The 19,250-nt window shown below is 60.0% G+C and overlaps 4 protein-coding genes across 10 annotated transcripts in view; 1 reads left to right on the top strand and 3 right to left on the bottom strand.

Moving 5' to 3' along the window:
- HIRA (histone cell cycle regulator) overlaps nucleotides 1-5,801 on the bottom strand; it is a 48,605-nt gene extending 42,804 nt beyond the window's left edge. For both annotated transcript variants that reach the window (XM_065904992.1, XM_065904991.1), the window contains exon 1: nucleotides 5,664-5,801. In XM_065904992.1, coding sequence (XP_065761064.1) covers nucleotides 5,664-5,700 — 37 coding nt within the window. In that variant the 5' untranslated portion in view covers nucleotides 5,701-5,801. The remainder of the gene's footprint in view (nucleotides 1-5,663) is intronic.
- On the top strand, nucleotides 5,759-9,129 carry MRPL40 (mitochondrial ribosomal protein L40). Of its 3 annotated transcripts, none has more exons than XM_065904997.1 (4): nucleotides 5,759-6,421; nucleotides 6,757-6,840; nucleotides 7,856-8,014; nucleotides 8,695-8,832. In XM_065904997.1, exons 1-3 carry the CDS (start codon nucleotides 5,759-5,761, stop codon nucleotides 7,973-7,975), a joined length of 867 nt encoding a protein of 288 aa, XP_065761069.1. In that variant the 3' UTR covers nucleotides 7,976-8,014; nucleotides 8,695-8,832. The 3 variants fall into 3 exon arrangements, with proteins under 3 accessions (XP_065761069.1, XP_065761070.1, XP_065761071.1); XM_065904999.1 differs by lacking the exon at nucleotides 5,759-6,421 and adding an exon at nucleotides 6,494-6,650 and having other exon boundaries at nucleotides 8,695-9,129; XM_065904998.1 differs by lacking the exons at nucleotides 7,856-8,014; nucleotides 8,695-8,832 and adding an exon at nucleotides 7,575-7,848 and having other exon boundaries at nucleotides 6,757-6,906.
- A 346-nt stretch (nucleotides 9,130-9,475) lies between these two features.
- Nucleotides 9,476-13,974, bottom strand: C13H22orf39 (chromosome 13 C22orf39 homolog). 4 transcript variants are annotated; one of them, XM_065904612.1, is made up of 3 exons: nucleotides 13,876-13,974; nucleotides 13,604-13,771; nucleotides 9,476-9,722 (listed from the first exon to the last, which is right to left on the bottom strand). In XM_065904612.1, exons 1-3 carry the CDS (start codon nucleotides 13,897-13,899, stop codon nucleotides 9,621-9,623), a joined length of 294 nt encoding a protein of 97 aa, XP_065760684.1. In that variant the 5' UTR covers nucleotides 13,900-13,974; the 3' UTR covers nucleotides 9,476-9,620. The 4 variants fall into 4 exon arrangements, with proteins under 4 accessions (XP_065760684.1, XP_065760682.1, XP_065760683.1 ...); XM_065904610.1 differs by lacking the exon at nucleotides 9,476-9,722 and adding an exon at nucleotides 11,490-12,510 and having other exon boundaries at nucleotides 13,467-13,771; XM_065904611.1 differs by lacking the exon at nucleotides 9,476-9,722 and adding an exon at nucleotides 11,490-12,136.
- Nucleotides 13,975-15,684: 1,710 nt separating this feature from the next.
- The window catches only part of UFD1 (ubiquitin recognition factor in ER associated degradation 1), a 15,671-nt gene continuing 12,105 nt past the window's right edge, over nucleotides 15,685-19,250 (bottom strand). Inside the window, exons 10-12 of the mRNA XM_065904448.1 lie at nucleotides 19,245-19,250; nucleotides 18,610-18,691; nucleotides 15,685-15,803 (exon numbers count right to left, since the gene is read on the bottom strand). The exon at nucleotides 19,245-19,250 is cut by the window's right edge and continues 83 nt beyond it. Of these exons, the coding sequence (XP_065760520.1) occupies nucleotides 15,729-15,803; nucleotides 18,610-18,691; nucleotides 19,245-19,250 (163 nt within the window). The 3' untranslated portion in view covers nucleotides 15,685-15,728. The remainder of the gene's footprint in view (nucleotides 15,804-18,609; nucleotides 18,692-19,244) is intronic.

Genomic DNA, 19,250 nt, shown 5'->3' with positions numbered 1-19,250 from the left:
ATGACAGAGGCTGCTTGCTTGACAAAACTCACCACGTGGGAAGTTTGGTGTCTGTGCAGTTCATTACGTAACTTACACTTTAGAACCAGCATGCGCGCGCGCACGTGTGTGTGAGAATGACACACCCACACCCACACCCACGTGCACGCTCAATGCACCGGCGCCACCCTGGCTGCCTCCTGCACGGCTCACGGCCACAGCCTCTGCCCAGGTCCCTCAGCTCCCCACCTGGCCTAGGCCCGTGGCCCGGCTGAGTCACGAGGCTGCGCCAGGCGACTCCTGCACCCGCTGGAAGCTGGCCGTGCCCCTCCCCAGGCCCGCCCCGCAGGCACACTCTGGCTGCCCTCCGCAGGAACGCTCCGCCCGTAGAGGGCCACCTTCCCACCTAGGGGTGGATTGCTGGCAGCCTGGGGGGAGTGTAGAGGCCTGAGCGCCTTGCCCAGTGGGGACAAGTCTGAGGCCCTGCAGACGCAGCCCCAGGCCCTCAGCCCGCAGGAGGTGGCCAGGCCTTCTGGCCCCTCTTCTCACACGAGGTGCCCATGAGCCCCGAGCAGGCCCCCCCCCCCACTCCTCCTGGCAGGAATGGCACCGCCTGCTGCCTGACAGGGCAGCGCTGTGTCCTGCTCCTGCAGGAGAGGCAGGCACACGGCAGACGCTCGGAGGGCAGGTGGGCGGCCGGGGTCAACGCCCACTCCGTCTCCAGGCACACTGCTCACCTCAGCAGGACGGTAACATGTGCTCGCATAAATGCTTATCCCCAGGGCTCATCCAGACCCAGGTTTCAGGAGCCGCACAGCCCGACAGTCCACAGGCAGACCCCTGCAGAAACAGAGGCACCTCACACCTCTGGGGAAGAGGAGGGGTCGAGGCAGACAGGCCCTGAGACAGGCGCCAAGGCTGCAGGCCCCTCCTGGCTATGTGACTGCAATTCTACTCATAAGGCAAAACCAGCTTTCTAAGCATTCTTTAAGTTAAAAGTATCTGAAAACACCTTACTTCCTGACCTCCATCCCTACTCTTTTCTCAGCATGTTAACGTAATCCACTGAGCGTCTCAAATCTAGTCACCTGCCTCTACCTGGCTCACCTCCACCCCAACCTCCTGCCTCCACTGCGTCTCGCACCCAGGCCTAGGAAACTGCCTTCCTGTAACACTCAGCCTCCCCAGGAAGGCCCAGGCACCCCCCCAAGGCCCCAGGAGGAGCCCACTCTTCCAGGGAGGTGCCCCGGGCTCCAGCCCACAGCCCAGCTGCTGAGGCCCGCACAGTCCCCACGCGGACACGCTCACCTGCTCGAGCCCTCCCCGGGGCCTTCACTCCAGACACTCCCCAGCAGCAGCACGTCCTCAGCCACCCCCGTCCTCCCAAGGGCCAGACTCAGGCCTACGGCACACGTACCCCAAGCCCGCCTCCTCCCGGGAGGCTGTCCGCCTGGCACTCTGGACAGCGGTCTGTTCCCCAGCCTGGCACACACTCACCTCTGATCCCACAGGATTTCTCTGCAGGAGGGTTCAGTGCTGAGGGCATAAACCCCAAGTGTACAGTGCAAAGCAAAATCCCACCTAGCTGCTTCTGAGCCCTCTTCAGATGTATTCTGGTTACTTTTCAAAATCCACCTACTGTCTCCAGACGTGAGCTGGTGTGAGTGTGTGAAGAGCATATACTTCCTGAGCCTTCACAGGTGAGCTGGGGGCAGGCGAGGCAGGTGTTACTTACTTCATTCAACAGACCAGGTAAGAGATGTCGAGAGCCTTCTGGAACACACGCCTGGCAAGCAGCAGAGACTCAAGAGGGGGACCACCTGACTCCAAAATAAAATGCAAACCCCTTGTCCTCAAGCAGCTCACAATTGAGTGGGATGGGTGAACTGGTCCCCAACAGCAACCACCGAGAGACACGCTGACCCAGAGTGACCCCCAAGCACGGGTGTCGGCCAGCTGACTGCTGCGGGGTGACGTTGGCGAGGCCACAGCGAACCCCTACCCGCCAGCTCCTGGAGCTCCATCCCCACCAGCGGCGGAAACCCAGAACGTCCCCAGACACCAGCCTGTTGGACTCGTCTGATCTGGGCCGATGGCACAGGTTACAGAACGACCACAACGGTCATGAAGCGTCCCCACCTCCCGGCCTGCCTTCAGAGCAGCCGTGCGGGCCTTTCCGCAACCAGGCAGCTGTGGCACCATCTCCTTTCCCTGCATCTCCCCTTCAAGCTGACATTCTTAAATGGCGGTAAAAGGCCTTAAATCCTTTGCGGGACGAGAAGGGTCGAAGACAGGAGAAAAACACACACCACAAAGCAACGGGACGGCTGACAAACTACCCCGTTGTTGAAAATTTGCCAGACACCTTTTTATAACACTGCCATCAAAGCGTAAGCCAGAAACCAAAGCAGAATGCGGTTCTTTCAGTCCTGGCCCTTCTGGTTGGAATGGGCTTCACTCAAGAGCTGTGCATGAACTCCACAAGAGGACAAAGGCTCAGGGAGAGGAAGAACCATGAATCTCCAGTGAAGTTTTCTCAACATACAGACTACGTTTTCCTACAATCAAAACGTAACTGCCCTTACTTTCGAACCAACATACAGTGATAACCTAATTAAAGGCAAACCTTATCTTGGCCAGGCCTGGAATAAAATATTTCAGCCACCAGATGCTAAGAGCCAACTCACTGGAAAAGACCCTGATGCTGGGAAAGACTGAAGGCAGGAGGACAAGGGGACGACAGAGGACGAGAAGGTTGGATGGCATCACAACTCAATGTTCGTGAGTTTGGGCAAGCTCTGGGAGATGGTGAAGGACAGGGAAGCCTGGCGTGCTGTAGTCCATGGGGTCACAGAGACTGGGACATGACTGAGGAACTGCAAAACAACAAAGGAATACTGTCTCCAAGAACACAGAATGAACCACGTGCACGCACGTGTGTGAACAGTCTCTTGGATGTAACCTCTACATACATGACAAACTTCACGAACTCCTGTAACACGCCTTAGCTGAAGACAGCCTTCCAAGTCTGGGCACAGGATCAAACGGCAGGGATGGATCTCACCAAGGTCCAGAAGGTGGAGTCAAAAGCCCAAGAATTCAGTTAATAAACGATGATGTCTTGAACCCGATCTGACCCCATGTTCAAAGCTCATTTCTGTGACATGACTTCAAGACTTAGCTCGCCTCCTTAGCACAGTGGTTCCTGACTGGGGTTCTGACCTGGCCAACAGGGAGCACCGGCTGTGTCTGGAGACCAGCTCTATCGTCACAACTGGATGATGTCTGTCGCTGTGTGAAGGTGCTACTGGCTCCGGAGGGCAGAAGCCAGGGCTGCCGCTAACACCTTACAACACACAGGCTGGTCTCCATGCAGTCACACGCCCCAAGGAGTCAGCAGTGCTGAGACAGAGAAACCCTCCCCCAGAGCCAAGGCCTCAGCACTCGTCAGCCCGGAAAAGAAGACGGGAGAGCACACCTGCCCTCGACAGACACTTGCCTGCTCACCCCATCCAACGGATCCTGCCCCCACGGAAAATGCAGGGCTCTCTGCTCCTTCCCTCTCTGGGCTCTGAGACCCCAGAAAAAGTATGTTCAAACTGCATAATCAGTGAGGAAATGGAGTGCAGAGTCAGGAAACCAGAAAGCACAGTGACGTACTCTCCAAAGCACCTCAATCTCTTTGGTTTGTTAAACTGAAGTAAGGGTGGCTTTGCTGGCCACCACCCACCACTGGGGTTCCGATCAGCTCCCGCCATTCATCAGGCTTTACAGGACAGCGCAGGCGTGGTCCAGACCATCAGTCAGCCTGCACTTCAGAAGAGCCGTCGCTCCATGAGACTGGGGCTGATTTCAGGAGACTTTAAGAGAAAGGAGACTTGACAAAGAACGGCCTAAAAGAGTCTCAATTTCTTTAATCATTATCTCCTAGGTTTCCAATGCACTCAAGGCTCTGGGGAGCCCTCTGTCTTCCTCCCCAAGCAAACACCCCAATCGCACCACGAAGCAGGCAGGGCAGACACCATGAGGCTCCCTGTCCTCAAGGCCGGTGGAGAGGCCACAGGAAGGAGCTCCGGCCCACAGTCCAGCCCACCCCCCCCCAGCTCAGACTCTTTCCCATCTGCGCCTAAATGATCGCTTAGGCATCCCGACCTGCTTGTGCTTATGCAGCGTAAAACTCATGTCCTAAAGGAGTTCATCACAAGGGGAGAAATTATACAGCGGGAGGAAAACAGGAGAAGGGTGTACCACACACACAACCTGACTGAGCAGTGTGTCAAAGTGAAAATTCTTTCAGGCTTCACTTGCACAGCAACTAACTTTTCCTTTCCTGACTCACATGCACGATTTATAATTACTGAACATCTGCCCACTTCTGCTGGGGGAGACCTCACCCTACACCTCAGGAAATGCGCTTGGAGAGAAAGGCAGGAAAAATGAAACCAGAGTTCACCGCTTTTGCTTTCATGCACTGTCAGCCGAGTCCGTCAGCTACGGCCCCGTCAGCTCTCACCTGCTCAGCCAGCGCCATCAGGCCCTCTGCACAGAAGGCACAGCTGAGTGTGGCAGGGGGTGCGGGGCAGACAGGCAGTCCCCGCGCTGGGGACACACCGGCGCCCACCCTGGGGCCGGAGAGGGTCTAGGGGAGTAACTCAGGAGCAAAGGGGGACCTCACCCGAACCCTGGGTAATGACAAGAGACCTGATACCCTGCAAGAAAAATGGAAAGGGAGAGCACTTCCAAGCCAAAGAACAGACTGGTGTTCAGATGCCGCAGAAGAAAGCATCCTGAGATCCAAGTTCAGAACTAAAAAGCTACTGGCTTAGAGAAGGTGAAAGTACCTACCCGATAAGCTCTAAAAAGAACACTGCAGCTCCCTCTAGGCGCCCGGCTGAGTAGAAATGAGGAACAGGACAGAACCAGGGTGACCGCCTATCTATCAGCAGCCAGACAGCCGGCGGCGGCGGCGGCGGGGACCCTGGGCTGGAGAGTAGGCCCTCCCCCCCGCACTGCCCGTGGAGGGTGGCGGCTGGCTCCGCTCCCGTCCCCAGGGAGCCAAGGCCAAGTCCTGCAGCAGGTGTGCGCTCCAGGTAGAACTAGGCCAGCCCTGCCGGTCGCCGCAGGCGTCTCTGCACCAGTCTCTTCTCACCCAGGGCACTGACCAGTCCGCTCTGGGTGCGCCGTGGGGCCCCGGCGGGCGCTCTCCGAGCATACACCTGCGCCCCGCGGGCCCCACCCGAGGAGCCCTGACGCTCTAACTCGGTGCGAACGAGGTACCGCGAGCTAGGGGGCCTCAGCCCGGAGTCACGGGGCTCCACTCGGAGACGCAGTCAGCGGATCCAGCCTTAGGTACAGCAGGACGTGCCCCTTCCAGGTCTACACGCCGCCAGCGAAGGGCCACCGCGCCCAGCCGTCACACACTGGCCCGGGCCGACCTCCGTCCGGGGTCGCCTCCGCCGCTAGGCTGCGACCGAGGGCTCCGCGCACGTGCGGGGGCGCGAGCACGTGCGGCGCCCAGTGCCCCAGAGTGAGGACGGAGTCCGCGCCCGCCGGCCCCGCGACCCGGGCGCCCCGCGCCGGGGTGAGGCGGGAAGACCGGCCCGCGGCTTCCCCCGCGCCCCAGACCCCGGCCCGGCCCGGGGCTCGCGGCCCCCGCGGCCCCCGCGGCCCCCGCGCGCACTCACCATTGTGGTTGACCCAGGTCGGCTTCAGGAGCTTCATTGTTTGGCCGCCGCCGCCGGGCTAAGGCGAGAGCCGCGTCCCTCAGCGCGCCCGGGCCATGGAGCCGCCGCCGCCGCCCGCCCTCCGGCCGCCGCCCGCCCCGTGCCCTCAGCGCCGCCGCGCCATCGCCGGCCCGCGCCCCCCGCCGCCGCCGCCGCCACAGCCGCCCCCAGCGCTCGGCCGCCACCGCCGCCGCCACAGCCGCATCCCCCGCGCCGCTCCTCCTCCGGCGGCTCCCGGGCAACGCCGGAAGTCACGGCGCGCACCTGCCAAACGGCCCCGGCGGGAAACCGCTCCCCGCGTGCTCGAGCCGCGCGGCTCCGGGGCCGGCTGGGCGGGCAGCGCCGCTTCGGGTCCGCCCCGGGCGGCCGGGACGAGGGTTGGCCGGCGGGGGGCGCGCGCGCGGGCGGGCGGCACCTGGGGCGGGGGGCGGCCGCTGCCCCGGCGGTGTCCGGCCCGCAAACTGGCGGGTTCCCGCCGCCCCCGGGGCGTGCTCTCACTGAGCACCCGTGCGCGAGGGCCACGTGCGGCGCCGAGGCCCGGCCCCGACGCCGGCGGACGAGCCGCGGCGTTTACCGCACGCCCGGCTCGCCTGAGGCGCGAGGGTTCTCGGCCTCCCGGGCGCCGCCGGCCTCACCACGCGGGGCGCAGCCCTCGCGGGGCGCAGGCCTGGTGGCCCGTGGGCGGCGCCCGCGGGAAGGAGGCCCCCGTGAGGCGCGAGGTGCGAGGCGCCGGCCGCGGGGCGGGGCCGCTTTGGGGGCGGGGCCAGGCGCGGCGGCGGCAGCCGGAACGCCGGGCCGCGAGGCTGCGCTGCGGCCGGACCGGAGAGCGGCGCACCGCGCGGGTCGGACGGCCGAGGGGCGCGCGCCCGGAAGCGGCAACCGGCGACCCGGGGGCATGGCGGCCGCGGCGATGGGGGCGGCTTGGCGCGCGCTGCGCCCCGCGAGCGGGTGAGGGCGGAGAGCGGGCGCGGGGGCGCGGGTTGAGAGGCAGTCACCGGGGTCCCGAGCGACCTCACGGGGACGCGGACGGTGACGCGCGTCCGGTCTCTTCCAGGCTCCTGGGGGCGCGGCCGACGCAGACGACGGACGCGCGGCGGCGGGCCTCCCTGCTGTCCTTCTGGGGCCTCGTGCCCATGAGGTAACCCGGCCGCCGGCCTGGCCTGGGGGGGTCGCGCCCGGGCGCCCGGGCGCCCGGAGAGCGAGGGTGCGTGACGTTCGGTTTCTGTCTAACCAGGTCAAAATTAAATGCAGAATGGTTCGAAGAAAAGTTAATTCGTTTTGAAGGGACTCTTATGTAAAAGATTTAAAGAGCACAGATAGTGTCTGTGTTTCTTACTCCCTGGAGAGGTGGGGGGCGGCCGGAGGGTCCTTGTTCCCACCTGGGACCCTGGACATCTTGGAAGGGCGTGATGAGACTCAAGTCTTGATGCCAGAGGATTCGCTTGTTCTTAACAGTAACTTACTGGCACAGTGATGTGTCAGGGTAAGCCAGACTTGGTGCTGGAGGATGAGGAAATTTGTTAACATTTCAAACGGTATAAACAGGAACTTCCTAGTCATTTTTGTCATACTGTCTGTTTTAGTGTTACTCATGTTTATAAACCACACATCTATTTAAAATGTGAGTAACAAGTTTTTAATGGATAAACAGCAAAGTCTAACTGTATAGCACAGGAAATTAGATTCAGTATTCTCAAATAATGTGATGGAAAAGAATGGGAAAAAAGGTGTATGTATGCATAAAAGAATCACTTTGCAGTACAGCAGAAATTAACACAACAGTGTTAAACAACTGTACTTCAACTTAAAAATTACATTAAAAATATGAGGGATGAGTGTGTAATTAATCAGTTTGGTATTTTCATATTTCAGTTTATCTCAAGGCCTGCCTGAACCCTTGCACTAGAAATGAGCATTTCTCCTTAATTTATGCCCTGACACCTCATGGAATTTTTCCACCCCTTCCCGGGTTGAACATGCCCGCCCAGTTCTTCTGAGGACCTTTGCTGGAGGCTGTCCCAGGAGGCCGGCGCACACGGTTCTCCCCTAGTGCAGAGCACAGCTCCAGTCCGTGGGCACTTCCCCTAGCGCCATGTCTCTGCACGCTTACGAGACCACAGAGGAAGACATTCAGTGTCCACTTTGTGCTTTAGAGCAGAGCCTCTGCGGAAGAAGAAGAAGGTGGACCCCAAGAAAGACCAGGCGGCGAAGGAGCGCTTGAAAAAGAGGATCCGGCGACTGGAGAAGGCGACCCAGGAGCTGATTCCCATTGAGGATTTTATCACCCCGGTCAAGTTCTTGAATCAAGTGAGGTGAGGGCCTCTGGGTTTGAGGTCTTGGGACAAAACAGTTCTGTTACCTTCAGGAAGTGGTGTCCCGGGAGCTTCACACCTATCATGGGCAGGGTCATAGACCCGGGCTGGCCTGGCCCCATGCCGAGTCTCCTCCTGGAGGAAGCACTGGGCGCTGCTCCTCAATGGCCGAGTGTGGGCGTGAAACTCTGGGCAGGGGTCGAGCGGGTTCGAATGTGGCCCACAGCCCCCGTCCCTCCCGATGGCAGGAAACCTTCAGCCTCCTGCTCCGGGACGCACAGGCCCGAAGCCTGTGTTTGTGGAGTGGGGTGGCCGGGATCGCTGCCTCGTCAGAGCCCGTTTATGCAGCAGTGCCACGCTGTGTCAGAGGGACCTCGCCGTGTGGGGTCTGCAGGGCTGATAACAGGCTCTCAACTCCCTGGGATATTGGTGTCTGTTTTCACGCCGCCATTTGACTTTTCTCCAAAGTCGGCTTTCACCACGGCCTGCTGGGGCATCGCTGTTTCCTGTCTCCACATAAAGCTACTGGCGTGGGTTCCCTTGTTGCCACATCCACCGTCCCGCCCCTTGGTTTGTCCCTGTGTTCCACACGCATCTCCAGCGGGGACACTTGGGTCCCGTGCAGTCGGTTGGCGAGGCCTGTGCCTCCAGGTTACGCCCTTGGCTCTGCGTGTTCCCAGGCAGCGGCCGCCAGTGGAGCTCCCCTTTGAGGAGAGCGAGCGGAGAGCCCTGCTCCTGAAGAAGTGGTCGCTGTTCAAGCAGCGTGAGCATGAGCTGGAGAGGGCTGCCATCGCGTCCCTGCTCGAGGCCCAGCGGGAAGCTCTGCAGGAGCTGGAGCTCACGGCCCCGGAGCTCCACGCCGAGGCCACCAAGCGGGACCCCAGCCTGTTTCCTTTCGAGAGGCATGGGCCAGACTACACGCCGCCCATCGCCAACTACCAGCCCCCGGAAGGCAGGTACCAGGACGTCACCAAGGTGTACACACAGGTGGAGCTCAAGAGGTAGGGCTGCTGGTGGCCGCCCTCAGGACACACCGCCCGGCACAGCCCACCCCACCAGGCTCTGGTCTGCTGCTGACCGGTCAGGCCTGCTGTGAATAAACGTGTCGAACCCCGTGTCTCTGTTTTGTTAGTTAACCCGCCAGGAGTGAGGGGGCTGCCCTTGCTTGCCTGGCTTGGGGAGAGGAAGGCCCCCACGCTGACTGCTGCCCTCCAGTGACCAGGAAGGGGCAGAAGCCACTGGCAAGAGGCAGGGACCACAGGAGTGGAGGTGAAGGACATGCACCCCAAGGGGAGGCAGGGCCAGCTCTGGTTTTAAGCTGGGATGCCAAGCAGAGTGTCAAGGACAGGGACCCACTGGTGAGGTGGTGTGTCCTCCAGGATGGCTGACACCTAACCTGGCTGAGGCCACTCAGTGTGGGGCAGGGGGGTTGTGAGTAAGGTTGGCACCGGCACAGACAACACAGACCAAGGGGCTGAAACGGCGGACATTTATTTCTCTCAGTTCCGGGGCTGGACGTCCCAGGTCCGGGTGTGGGCAGGGCTGGTGCCCTCCAAGGCTGCTCTCCTTGGCATGCAGATGGCCATCGTCTTGTGTTCCTGCGTGGTCATTCCGTGCCCTGATTTCTCATAAGGATGCCGGTCATTGCATTAGGGCCTGCCCACGCGACCTTGGGCTTCCCCTCTGGCCCAGGTGGTAAAGAATCCACCTGCAATGCAGGAGACCTGGGTTTGGTCCCTGGGTTGGGAAGATCCTTTGGAGAAGGGAACAGCTACCCACTCCAGTATTCTGGCCTGGAGAATTCCATTGGCTGTACGGTCTATGGGGTCGCAAAGAGTCAGGTACAAGTGAGTGACTCACTCAAGCGATCCTATTTCCCCTTAATCACCCCTTTAAAGACCAGATACAGTCATGCTCAGTAGCAGGGATTGGGGCTTCCCCTGGTTGCTCAGCAGGAAAGAACTGGCCTGCAGTGCAGGAGCCACAGGAGATGCAGGTTTGACCCCTGGGTCAGGAAGAGCCCCTGGAGGAGAGCATGGCAGCCCACTCCAGCACTCTTACCCGGAGAGTCCCATAGACAGAGGAGCCTGGTGGGCTGCAGTCCTCGGGGTCACAAAGAGTCGGTCACGACTGAAGTGGCTCAGCACGCACAGAGCAGCAGGGGGTAGGCCTCCCCCAAAGGAACTGGGTGGGGGGCATGATGCAGCCCAGCAGCGAGGGGCCATGTAGGCAGAGGCCCACCTCAGGGCAGGCATACCGGGGAACATTTCACCTGAGTGAGCATTGAGCTTGTGCACTGGCCTAGAAGACCCTGGCTACCCACCCCGGCCTCATCAGCCTGTGGCTCCTTGGCCTTGCAACCCTCCAGCCTCCTCCTCAGACAGGGCCACACTAAGAGCCTTCCCCACCGCCGCACCCCTCACAGGTGCTTTTCAACCCTGTAGCTTTCCTCGCAGAGGTTGGCCAATCAAGTCAGTAGGTCATGGCCGAGCTGTTCTGTTTCAGCCTCTTTGGAGGTCGGTAGGGAGGTGCTGAGCACAGCTCCGTAGGGTCATGTCTCATGCACAGCCAGTCTCACCTGCACCAGAGGCCAACAGTGCTGCCCAAGTGGGTCCCGGTTCCCTGCCCGCTGCCCCGCCGCAAGTCCTCGTATCACAGGCTCCCCAGGATGGCGCTCCAACCCTGGCCCTGGAGCCACTGGCGCCCCTGAGATCACGTCCTCGTGGGCTATGGTGGGTGCTGCACCAAGTCACCCTCAAATGGCTCGTCACTGTGAGCTCTGTCCCGAGGGTTGGGAAGAAGATGCCTGTTTCAGTCTATTCACAGCTGACGCCTGAACGTTCATGTCCGTCCCCTGAACTCAACAGGACGGAGGCCACGTGTCCGTTTCAGGCTTGCGGTCCCAGGGCGTGGACACAAGCACGTTCCCCTGCACTGGAGGTACAACCAGCATCCGAGCAGATGTGGGGCTCCTGACGGCGCCAGCGCCCTGCCGCAGGAATCCCGGGAACCAGGGGGTGGCTGCCGTTCCCAGCACACAGCCCCCCACCAGGGTTTCAGACCCGGGAGGGCCCAGCCATCCCACCCTCTCCTCGCACAGAAACGCCCATGGACAGAGCTGCAGCCACGGCTGACAGGCCCTGGTTGCCAGAGGGAGCACCCTGCGCCTTCCTTATACTCACCTCTGCTCCGGGGGTCCTGTGCACGCACCCCCACTGCTCACAGGTACACAGTCACAGAGGACCCCTGGGGCACACGGTGGGGACCCTATAATGAACGTCCTTCTGAAGGGGTGGGTTATTCTATCCCCAAGAATGGGTTCCATGATGCAGAGCCACACCTGTGCCCCGGCTAGGGCCCGGGGGGCAGTCGAGACGCTGCAGGCCTGGTCCATAGCACCAGGTGGCAGGCCGGCCTCATGGCCCCATAGACTACATCATTTCAGCAGAAGAAAGAGACCTCCAAAGAACGAGGGTTCCCCTTGGTTCAAACACATGTATTTTTAAGGCATTTACAAGAATGTAAGCATACAAAATTCTAGCTGCCTGCATCTAACTCTTTCAATAAACCCTGGATGCAACTTACAGTTTCTATTTGGAATTAAACCTGTGAAATGTCTTTTAATATAATCCACGTTTTCTAAAAACAACTGGGGGAAATTCCAAGGGAAGGAGCGGTGAGTGGCCGTGGCAGGAGGGCACCGTGGCCAAGGTGCGTGGTGGTCACCAAAGCAGGGTCAGGTGGGGCTGCCTCATTCCCCCCCGAGTGTCCCCACGGGTCAGAGCTGCCCCTGGAGGGTTCGTCTGAGGAGCCCAACCCTCGGGACAGCCTCTCCTGGGCCGCTGTCCCCAGGTCTGCCTGGCTGCCCGCAGGGATGCCACGTGCTGGGTGGACCGGCTCCAAGCCTGGTGGTGATGGCAGGGCAGGCGAGGCTGGAGGCGAGGGCTCCATGTCCCACGCTAGGCAGAAGCTCCCAGGGGCCCTCTGGACTGTTTGGGTCGGTCACTTGTCCTTGGGCAGAGGGAGGTGCCAGTCTTCTGGGGGGCTCTGCCTGGGCACCCACACCAGGCCGTGCTTCCGTGCAGCCCGAACTCTGGCCTGCTCGCTCTCACACAGGGACCGCTGCAAAGGAGACCTGGTCACGGGCAGCCCCACGCATACCTGCCCACATGTGCAGCCCAGCACACACCGAGATCACTCCTCTTCAAGCTACCGTGAACATCTATAGTATAGGTGCACACTTCTCCTGGGCCCCAGGGTCTGAGGCTTTCGGTTGACCTAATCAGCTTCACCAGCTGAGACAGGCTGGGGGCTTAGCCATGAGGAGAGGTGAGCCTGAAAGACTGGCCAGAGGCAGGGAAGAGACCACAGACTGACCAACAGCAGAAGCCACCTCTGCCAGTAAACTCGGCGCAGCAGGTCACAACCCCGATGGGGCCTGGGGTTTTCCAGGAGCTGTGCTGGCCACTCTACATGTAGAATTTTATCTCCTCCACCTGTTAGTGTTAAGAGTGATCAGAAACACAAAGCAAATGTGAAAGCCCCACAGACCTCCAGCCCCGAGGTGAAGGTCACAGCTTCCACTCGCGGCCCGCGTCTCAGAGCTGCACCTGTTTCCCTAAAGAAGGAATAACTGCCTCCTGACAGATGTACCTCCTGCTTTCCTCATTACGTGACATACCGCGGGCACCTTCCCACAAGTGGGTAGGTTACTAAATGGCTGTGTAGTACTCTGCGATGGGGAAGATATTCGTTATCTGGTCAAATGTCTACTACTGGACATCAGGTCACTTTCAGGACATTTTGAACTTTGAACTGTCACCCAATTAACTCCCTAGGATAAAATTCCAGGAGTAAAACTCTGAGATCAAAAGGCATGCATTTGATATTTAGATAATCAAAACACCCCACATTCCACCAGTACTGCCCAGGTGCTCAGACTCTCTAAACCCCAGTGGATGTTTTGCTGGGCAGAAACCACTTACTGTCATTTTAAATGTGTATCAGCCCATTTGATGTCCTTTCAGGGTGAATCCCTTCTCTTTCCCTTTTGTCCACTTCTCTGTTGTGAAATCCATTTCTCTTACTGATATATAAGAGCTATCTTTACAAGCTATGTATAAAGGATATTGATTTCGTGCCATATAGACCCACCAACTCTCTCCCACTGCTCAGGGACTGGGCATCTACACTCGCCAGTCCTGTTGGCACACCCCACGAGCGTTGCGCCCTCAGCTCCGCTCCACCCTTCCCCTCCATCAGCTCCAGGGCACCACTGTATTCCAGACTAGGATGTAGGAGCCAGGAGGGCAGCGGTTGTGTTCTATCCGCTCCTGTACATCCAGAAGCGTCCAAGCGCTAAGTGTCTGCTGAACGGATGGACCAAGAGCCCCTCCAGACTGGTCTCCCGCGCCTGCACCACGTCCTCTCCCAGCCTGACTGCCAGACTGACCTTTGAAGGATACAAGTCAAAGCACACGCGGAGGGCTGGACCCGAAGCCCCTGTTCCAGGCCCGCCCCCTGCGCCCAGCGCCTCTGGTTCCCGGCCTTCCAGGGCTCGGCGGGCCCGGTCGGGTCGCCTGGCCTCACCTGGGCTTCGGCGCTGCGGCGCTCCTCCCACTCGCGGCAGCTGGCCAGGTCGCGCCGCCACTGCCCGCACGCCGGTCGCTCGCCGTGGACGTAGTAGTGGCGCAGGAAGTGCCCGGCGCTGCGGCAGAGCTCCCACTCGGCGCGGTAGGCCTCGCACGGGCGCGGCGGCTGCAGGGGCGGGCACGGGGGCGTGAGCGGGGGACCAGGTGCCCGCCCGCGGACTCCGACCGGCGGACTCGGCTCCCCGGGACCCCAGCGCCCAACGGGCTTACCCGCCAGCCTTCACCTTCCGCCATGTTCCGGAAACGCTGGACCAGCCTCCTGGGGCGGTCCCTTGAGACGCGCCCGTGAACGGGATATCCGGGTTGGCAGCCAATAACAGATGGGGGCGGGGCCCGAGTAGGCGGGGCCGAGGCCGGTGTGGGCGGGGCAGGCCTTCCCGCGGCTTTCTTCTCGTCACCTCAGGGGTCGGTCAGGTCGCGGAGATCGAGCAGCACACTTGGGCATCGTCGCCGCGCGGTCAAGCCTGCGGCTGCGGCTGCCCCACCCGTGTCCCCTCGAGGGCAGGGTGGCTCCCGAGGGCGTCCAGGCAGGAAGCGGGGCGGAGGGGCGCGGGCACCAGGCAGGCTGGCCAGGGGCGCGGAGGCCGTGCGGCCCGGGCAGACGGCAGGCCCTGCCGGTGGGCGTCCGGAGGCGGCGTTAGGGGCGAGGCTGTGCCGAGGCGGGGGGACAAGGCTCGTCCATGAAGGACGCGCACGAGGCAGTGACAGCGACGGCAAGGAGGCTGATGGCGCCTCAGGACTGCCCTGCGATCCCCGCCGCAGTGGTTCTCCAACTCCCCCAGCCTAGCCACCGCCAGTTACCCGCTGGGTGAGTCAGGGCCGAGAAGTGCAGTTTCACCAAGGCGTCACAGGCCAAGCTGCCCACCAAAGGGGGCGTCTACGTCTGCCCGCGAGCCGAGACGCCCGGAGGGCCGGGCAGGTCACAGCCTGCTCAAGACTTCCGAAACCACTTGCATTGCCTGGGTGTGGGCTTGGGTCACAGGGCCCAACCCTGGTCATCACGATGCACTCTAATGCTCCTTCTCCGAGGCCTCGTGGGTGAACCCCGGGGCCACCCTCCCGCGGGGGACAGTCTCCTGAGATGGGCCACTTTACCTGGAGCAGGGACAAGGGGACCCCTGCTGGGCCCAGGGTCAGCGAAGCCCCGAGTTGTCTCCTCAGTGCAGACACTTTCCAGCAGGCTCCTCCCGCCCAGATGTCAGCCCCATGCTGGTACCTAATCAGACGCTTAGAGGCAATTCAGATTTTGGTCACTGCCTGTTTTTATTTGAAATTCATAATTGAAAATTATTCTCAAGGAACAAGAGATTAAAATAATTGAATTAACATGTCAAAAGAGCTATTATATAAAGTGGGGACCTGAAACTAAATTAATACTAGTAAAAAAAAAAATGGTCAGCAGAACTTTGGAAAATTTAATACATTTAAAACTGGGAGTGGGGGGTACGGAGAAGAACATATATTCAGCTTTCATTTATTCTAACATTACATTTGTGCTTCACCACGAAGCTGTTTTTACAGAACAGACTAAAGAACCAGTTGTTTCCAAATTACATCAAAGTAAAAGTAGAAATGCTTCTAAATCAGGTTTTCTTTCTGAGGCACGGTTTTTTTAGGAGGAAAAAAAAAATCAACATGTAAAATAAAAACAAACACCCTTCCTCAAATACCTAAACTGCAGCCAGCGTAATGGGATGATCACTATTTATTTAAACCACTTTTTTCCCAGCCCAAAGGCAACAACTTAAGTATGACCTGGGAAAAGGATAAATGGAAGAAAAAAACAAAAGAGCACAACTTAGAGCAACCCAACCCCTTCGCTATTTTCAGCAGGATTTAGGGCACCCCGCTGCAGCTGAGCAGTTGGTGTGGGCATGAGGAGAGGCCCCCCAAGGAGCCCCGGAGGCCTCCTCTCCCCCAAATGCAGGACACAGCCGCGGTCCCGCTCCCTGTTCCAGGTGACTCTAAGCAAACCCAAAGCGACGGAGCATCCCCTCAGAGCCAGGGACTAAAAGCCAGCATGTTGCAATTATTTTATTTTCCAATCAGTCAACAGTCCTAGCTTATGGCTTTCTTCCCTTCTTACGCAACGACTGTCCTTCTCCAGAGAAAGCAACGAATCTGCCTCCGGCTTCATCCTGTGAAGAGAAAACACCATTTTCAGAAACTCCTTGGAAGTTTACTAGAAATGCTTTATTCTGTTGACTCGAGTACCATCTCCCACTTTATTCCTAACAAGAAATGGCTTTGAAATAGAAATGTAAATTATCACCTACTGAACTGAAAGTAAAACCAGAATAACTACTCTACCACAGCCTTTTTTCTCAGGTTGAATATACATTGTTTTGCAAAGGTATCCCACTTTCAACATAGAAAATACAAAATATACCCCCAGAAGAAAAACCACCCCCAAAACACACTCCTAGTCCCTGCTGTGCGCCTCCACAGACACGCCCCCGTCTCAGGCCATGGTCCCTCCCTCCTCTCGCACTAACTCCAGCCCGGGCGCTGCGACTTCCAGCTCTGCAGCACTAGAGCTGCCTCGGTGAGCAGCTCAGCATCTCTGCACACAGCTCTGACTTTCCCTAGAGGCTCAGCTCCTTGGCAGACTGCACCTCTTTAAGCTTTACAGAATGGTGACTAGGCAGCCCTCAGTCTACCAAGCTCTTCTCCCAGCAGAAAGATTGCTTGTTTTCCAGAAGCCCTGACAACAGCGTCTGCCTCTGAGCTCTGCTGCTAGTTGGGGAGACAGTGCCACTGGAGAGGACCCGGGCTCCCAGGCACTCAGCCAGCACTGACCACTACCCAGGGCAGCTGGTGTTTCTCAGGGGCCCGTGCAGGGTTCTCGTGGTGGCAACCACGCAATGGCACGCCGAGGCCGAGCCAAGCAGCGTTCCTCTCATGTAGGCCCTCCGTCCGTCCTGCGGTCAACACCGGAGCCTGGCTTCTCTCGTGTGCACAGATCAGCTGCAGGAGGGCCCCTCCGACTTCACGGCTTGAGGAAACTGTCTCCCGGGCGCTCGGGGCTGTCCTGTCTGCATGGGCCGCGCTCCAGGGCCGCACACAGCCGTGGGGAGGCCCCGCTTCCCGGGGGGCAGGCTTTCTCGTTTCTACCCTATCCCCTCGTTTCAGTTGCATGTCACAGGAGGCCCACAGAGGAGGCCTTTTTTAGGGAGCTCTCAAACAACTGAGAACATCTCTCCTCTCGAGGCTCACTGATGGGCCACCAGAACTCACCACCACAGGCTGGCCCTGAACACAGACACAGCTCCTCACAGCAAGGCGCGGACCCCGAGGCCCAGGGGCCGGCAGTGTGGCTTCCCTGGAGGCCCCGGTCATGGCTGGCAGGTGGCTGCCTTTCCCCAGGGTGTCCGCATCTCCTTGGCGTGGAACAGGGCCCACCTGGAGCCTCACGCCACTTCACCTCTGGAAGGCACGTCTCTAAACAAATCACACTCTGAGGCTCAGGGGTGAGGGATTTGACACAGGAATTTGCAGGAACCAGGCACAGAGGTCCGAGGACCCTGCTCCACCGTGTCCTGGCTTACATCCAGCTAAGCTGCTGTTCTGAGCCACAGCAGACTCTCCACCTCCTGGAAGCTTCAGGGTCTTCCCTCTGCCCCAACCTGGAGCTGTTTCCACTCACTGTGCTGGATGTCTGGAGGGCCCCTGTCTGGGGAAGTTACTTCCCTGGTGCTTCCTGCCCGTTTGGTGTCTGAGCTCCCCGGAGTGGGGTGCTGGCAAGGGAAGCCTTCCAACTGCAGTCTTCACTCTGGGGGAGTGGGTTGGGACCTTCCCTGGGCGCCACTGGCAAAGATCCTCCAGCTGCAGCCAGCCCAGCCTGTGCGCAGGAGCCGGGCGGGGCGGACGCCAGGGGGACAGACTATCACCACCGCGCTGAGGGCCATCCTGGGACCGTGACGCTTGGCCCTTCTCCTGGGGGCGGGGCCAAGCGCCCTGGGACAGGCGCTCAGTCCTCAGCGCAGGCCCTGCCCACTGCGGCAACCCAGTCAAGGGCCTTGGTCTCCTTGGGGGCTCCCTCACGACCCCCGTGAGCGTGTCACCTGTGTCCCAGGACAGGCAGCGGGGTGCACCTGCCAGCCGCCCCCATCACACACCGCAGCCAGAACGTGTTTGCGCACACCCGTGGCCCCGCCCTCCTGACAGTCAGGGACAAGGGAGCCAGAGGATGCCCGTGAGGCTGGCAGGCCTGGCCAGCAGCTGGGCTGAGGCGAGCCAACGGCTGGCGGGGGGGCCGTGTGAGCTCCTCTCAGCCTAGAAAGGTCTCAACATGCGGTCAACCTGAGGAGCATTAAGGCCAGGAGGGGCTGTGAGTGGGTCTCTGAACCCTCCTGGGTCCCCAAGGGACTGAGCCTCGAGAAGGAAACCAGGAGACTGGGGTCTGAGGTGGCGCTAACCACCTAACCCAAACCCGAACACCAGCACAGTCACAGCAGCCAGACGGCAGGCGGTGTGGGGTTTCTGAGCCAGTTCCCAGAACCCAGGAGAAGGGCCCGTAAGGCGAAACCTCCCCTCCCAAGGGAGGCATGTCTGGAGTGTGGAGGCGCTGGGGTGGCTGCGCAGCGGTCAGCTCTGGCCGAGGCCCGGGCAACCTGAACACCCCCCACCCCTGCACCCTCACGTTCCCTTCTGTGAGATGCAGACGATCACAGCAGCTGCCCTGCAAGATCGACCCGGAGCTTAAACATTTCAGTGCACAGCACATAGAGCCCAGGCCGGACTCGCGCAGGAGGGCAAGGAGCCAAGACCTCGCCCGTCCCCACCACGGAGCCGGCAGAGTCCACACAGCTTCAGCAGGACGGCCAGCCCATGGCAGGAGGGCCAGGACGGAGAACACACGGAAGGAGACCCTCGTTCGAGAGGGAAAGAATCCCCTTGTCACCAGTCGCCAAGGAAACCTGTCATGACTCACGAAACACTCACCTCCTCAACCTTTTTGACCAGCGGACGGGAGTTTCTGATGAACGTGATCTTACCAAGTTTAAATTCGTAGTTGGGAATTCCTCTATAAAGAGAGAGCAGGAGAAACATTGGTGTCAGGAGAAGGAACTAGAGTTCACTTGTGAGCATGGAGAGTAAGCAGCTTCTCCCTTTCAGCTTGGAGGCTGCACCCACTACACCTCATGCCAGCCAAAGGGCGCCTCCCTGCCGACTCCAGGGGGAGCAGAAGGCATGCAGCAGGGTGTGCTGGGGCTCACACCAGTGTCCTCCAGCCTCTCATTCTACACGCACTTCATTCCCCAAGAGGTCGGGTGCAGGCCCATCTGCGGCGTCTCACAGTTAACGGAGACGTAGCTCAGTCCTGCTGTCATGATGAGGGCCACCAGAGCCAGGACTCTGCCCCGAGTCCCTGGACCAATCGACCGGGAGAGGCGGCCGGGCAGTCACTGACAGCACGAGATGAAGACGACACGTCCCGAGTTGGGATGGCCAGGTTGTGGGCAGAACAGAGGTCTGATGAGGCCTGCAAGCGGCCGGGCGGGCCTGGCGGTGGGGCAGCACCCACAACCTTGCAGAGCACGGCAGGCGGGGGCCTGGGGCAGGGCCAGCACACCCACCTCTTG

Source organism: Muntiacus reevesi, chromosome 13 (assembly GCF_963930625.1).
Source record: "Muntiacus reevesi chromosome 13, mMunRee1.1, whole genome shotgun sequence".
NCBI lineage: Eukaryota > Metazoa > Chordata > Mammalia > Artiodactyla > Cervidae > Muntiacus > Muntiacus reevesi.
The sequence above is the reverse complement of the archived record's forward strand: the minus strand, read 5'-3'. Positions and strand labels throughout refer to the sequence as shown.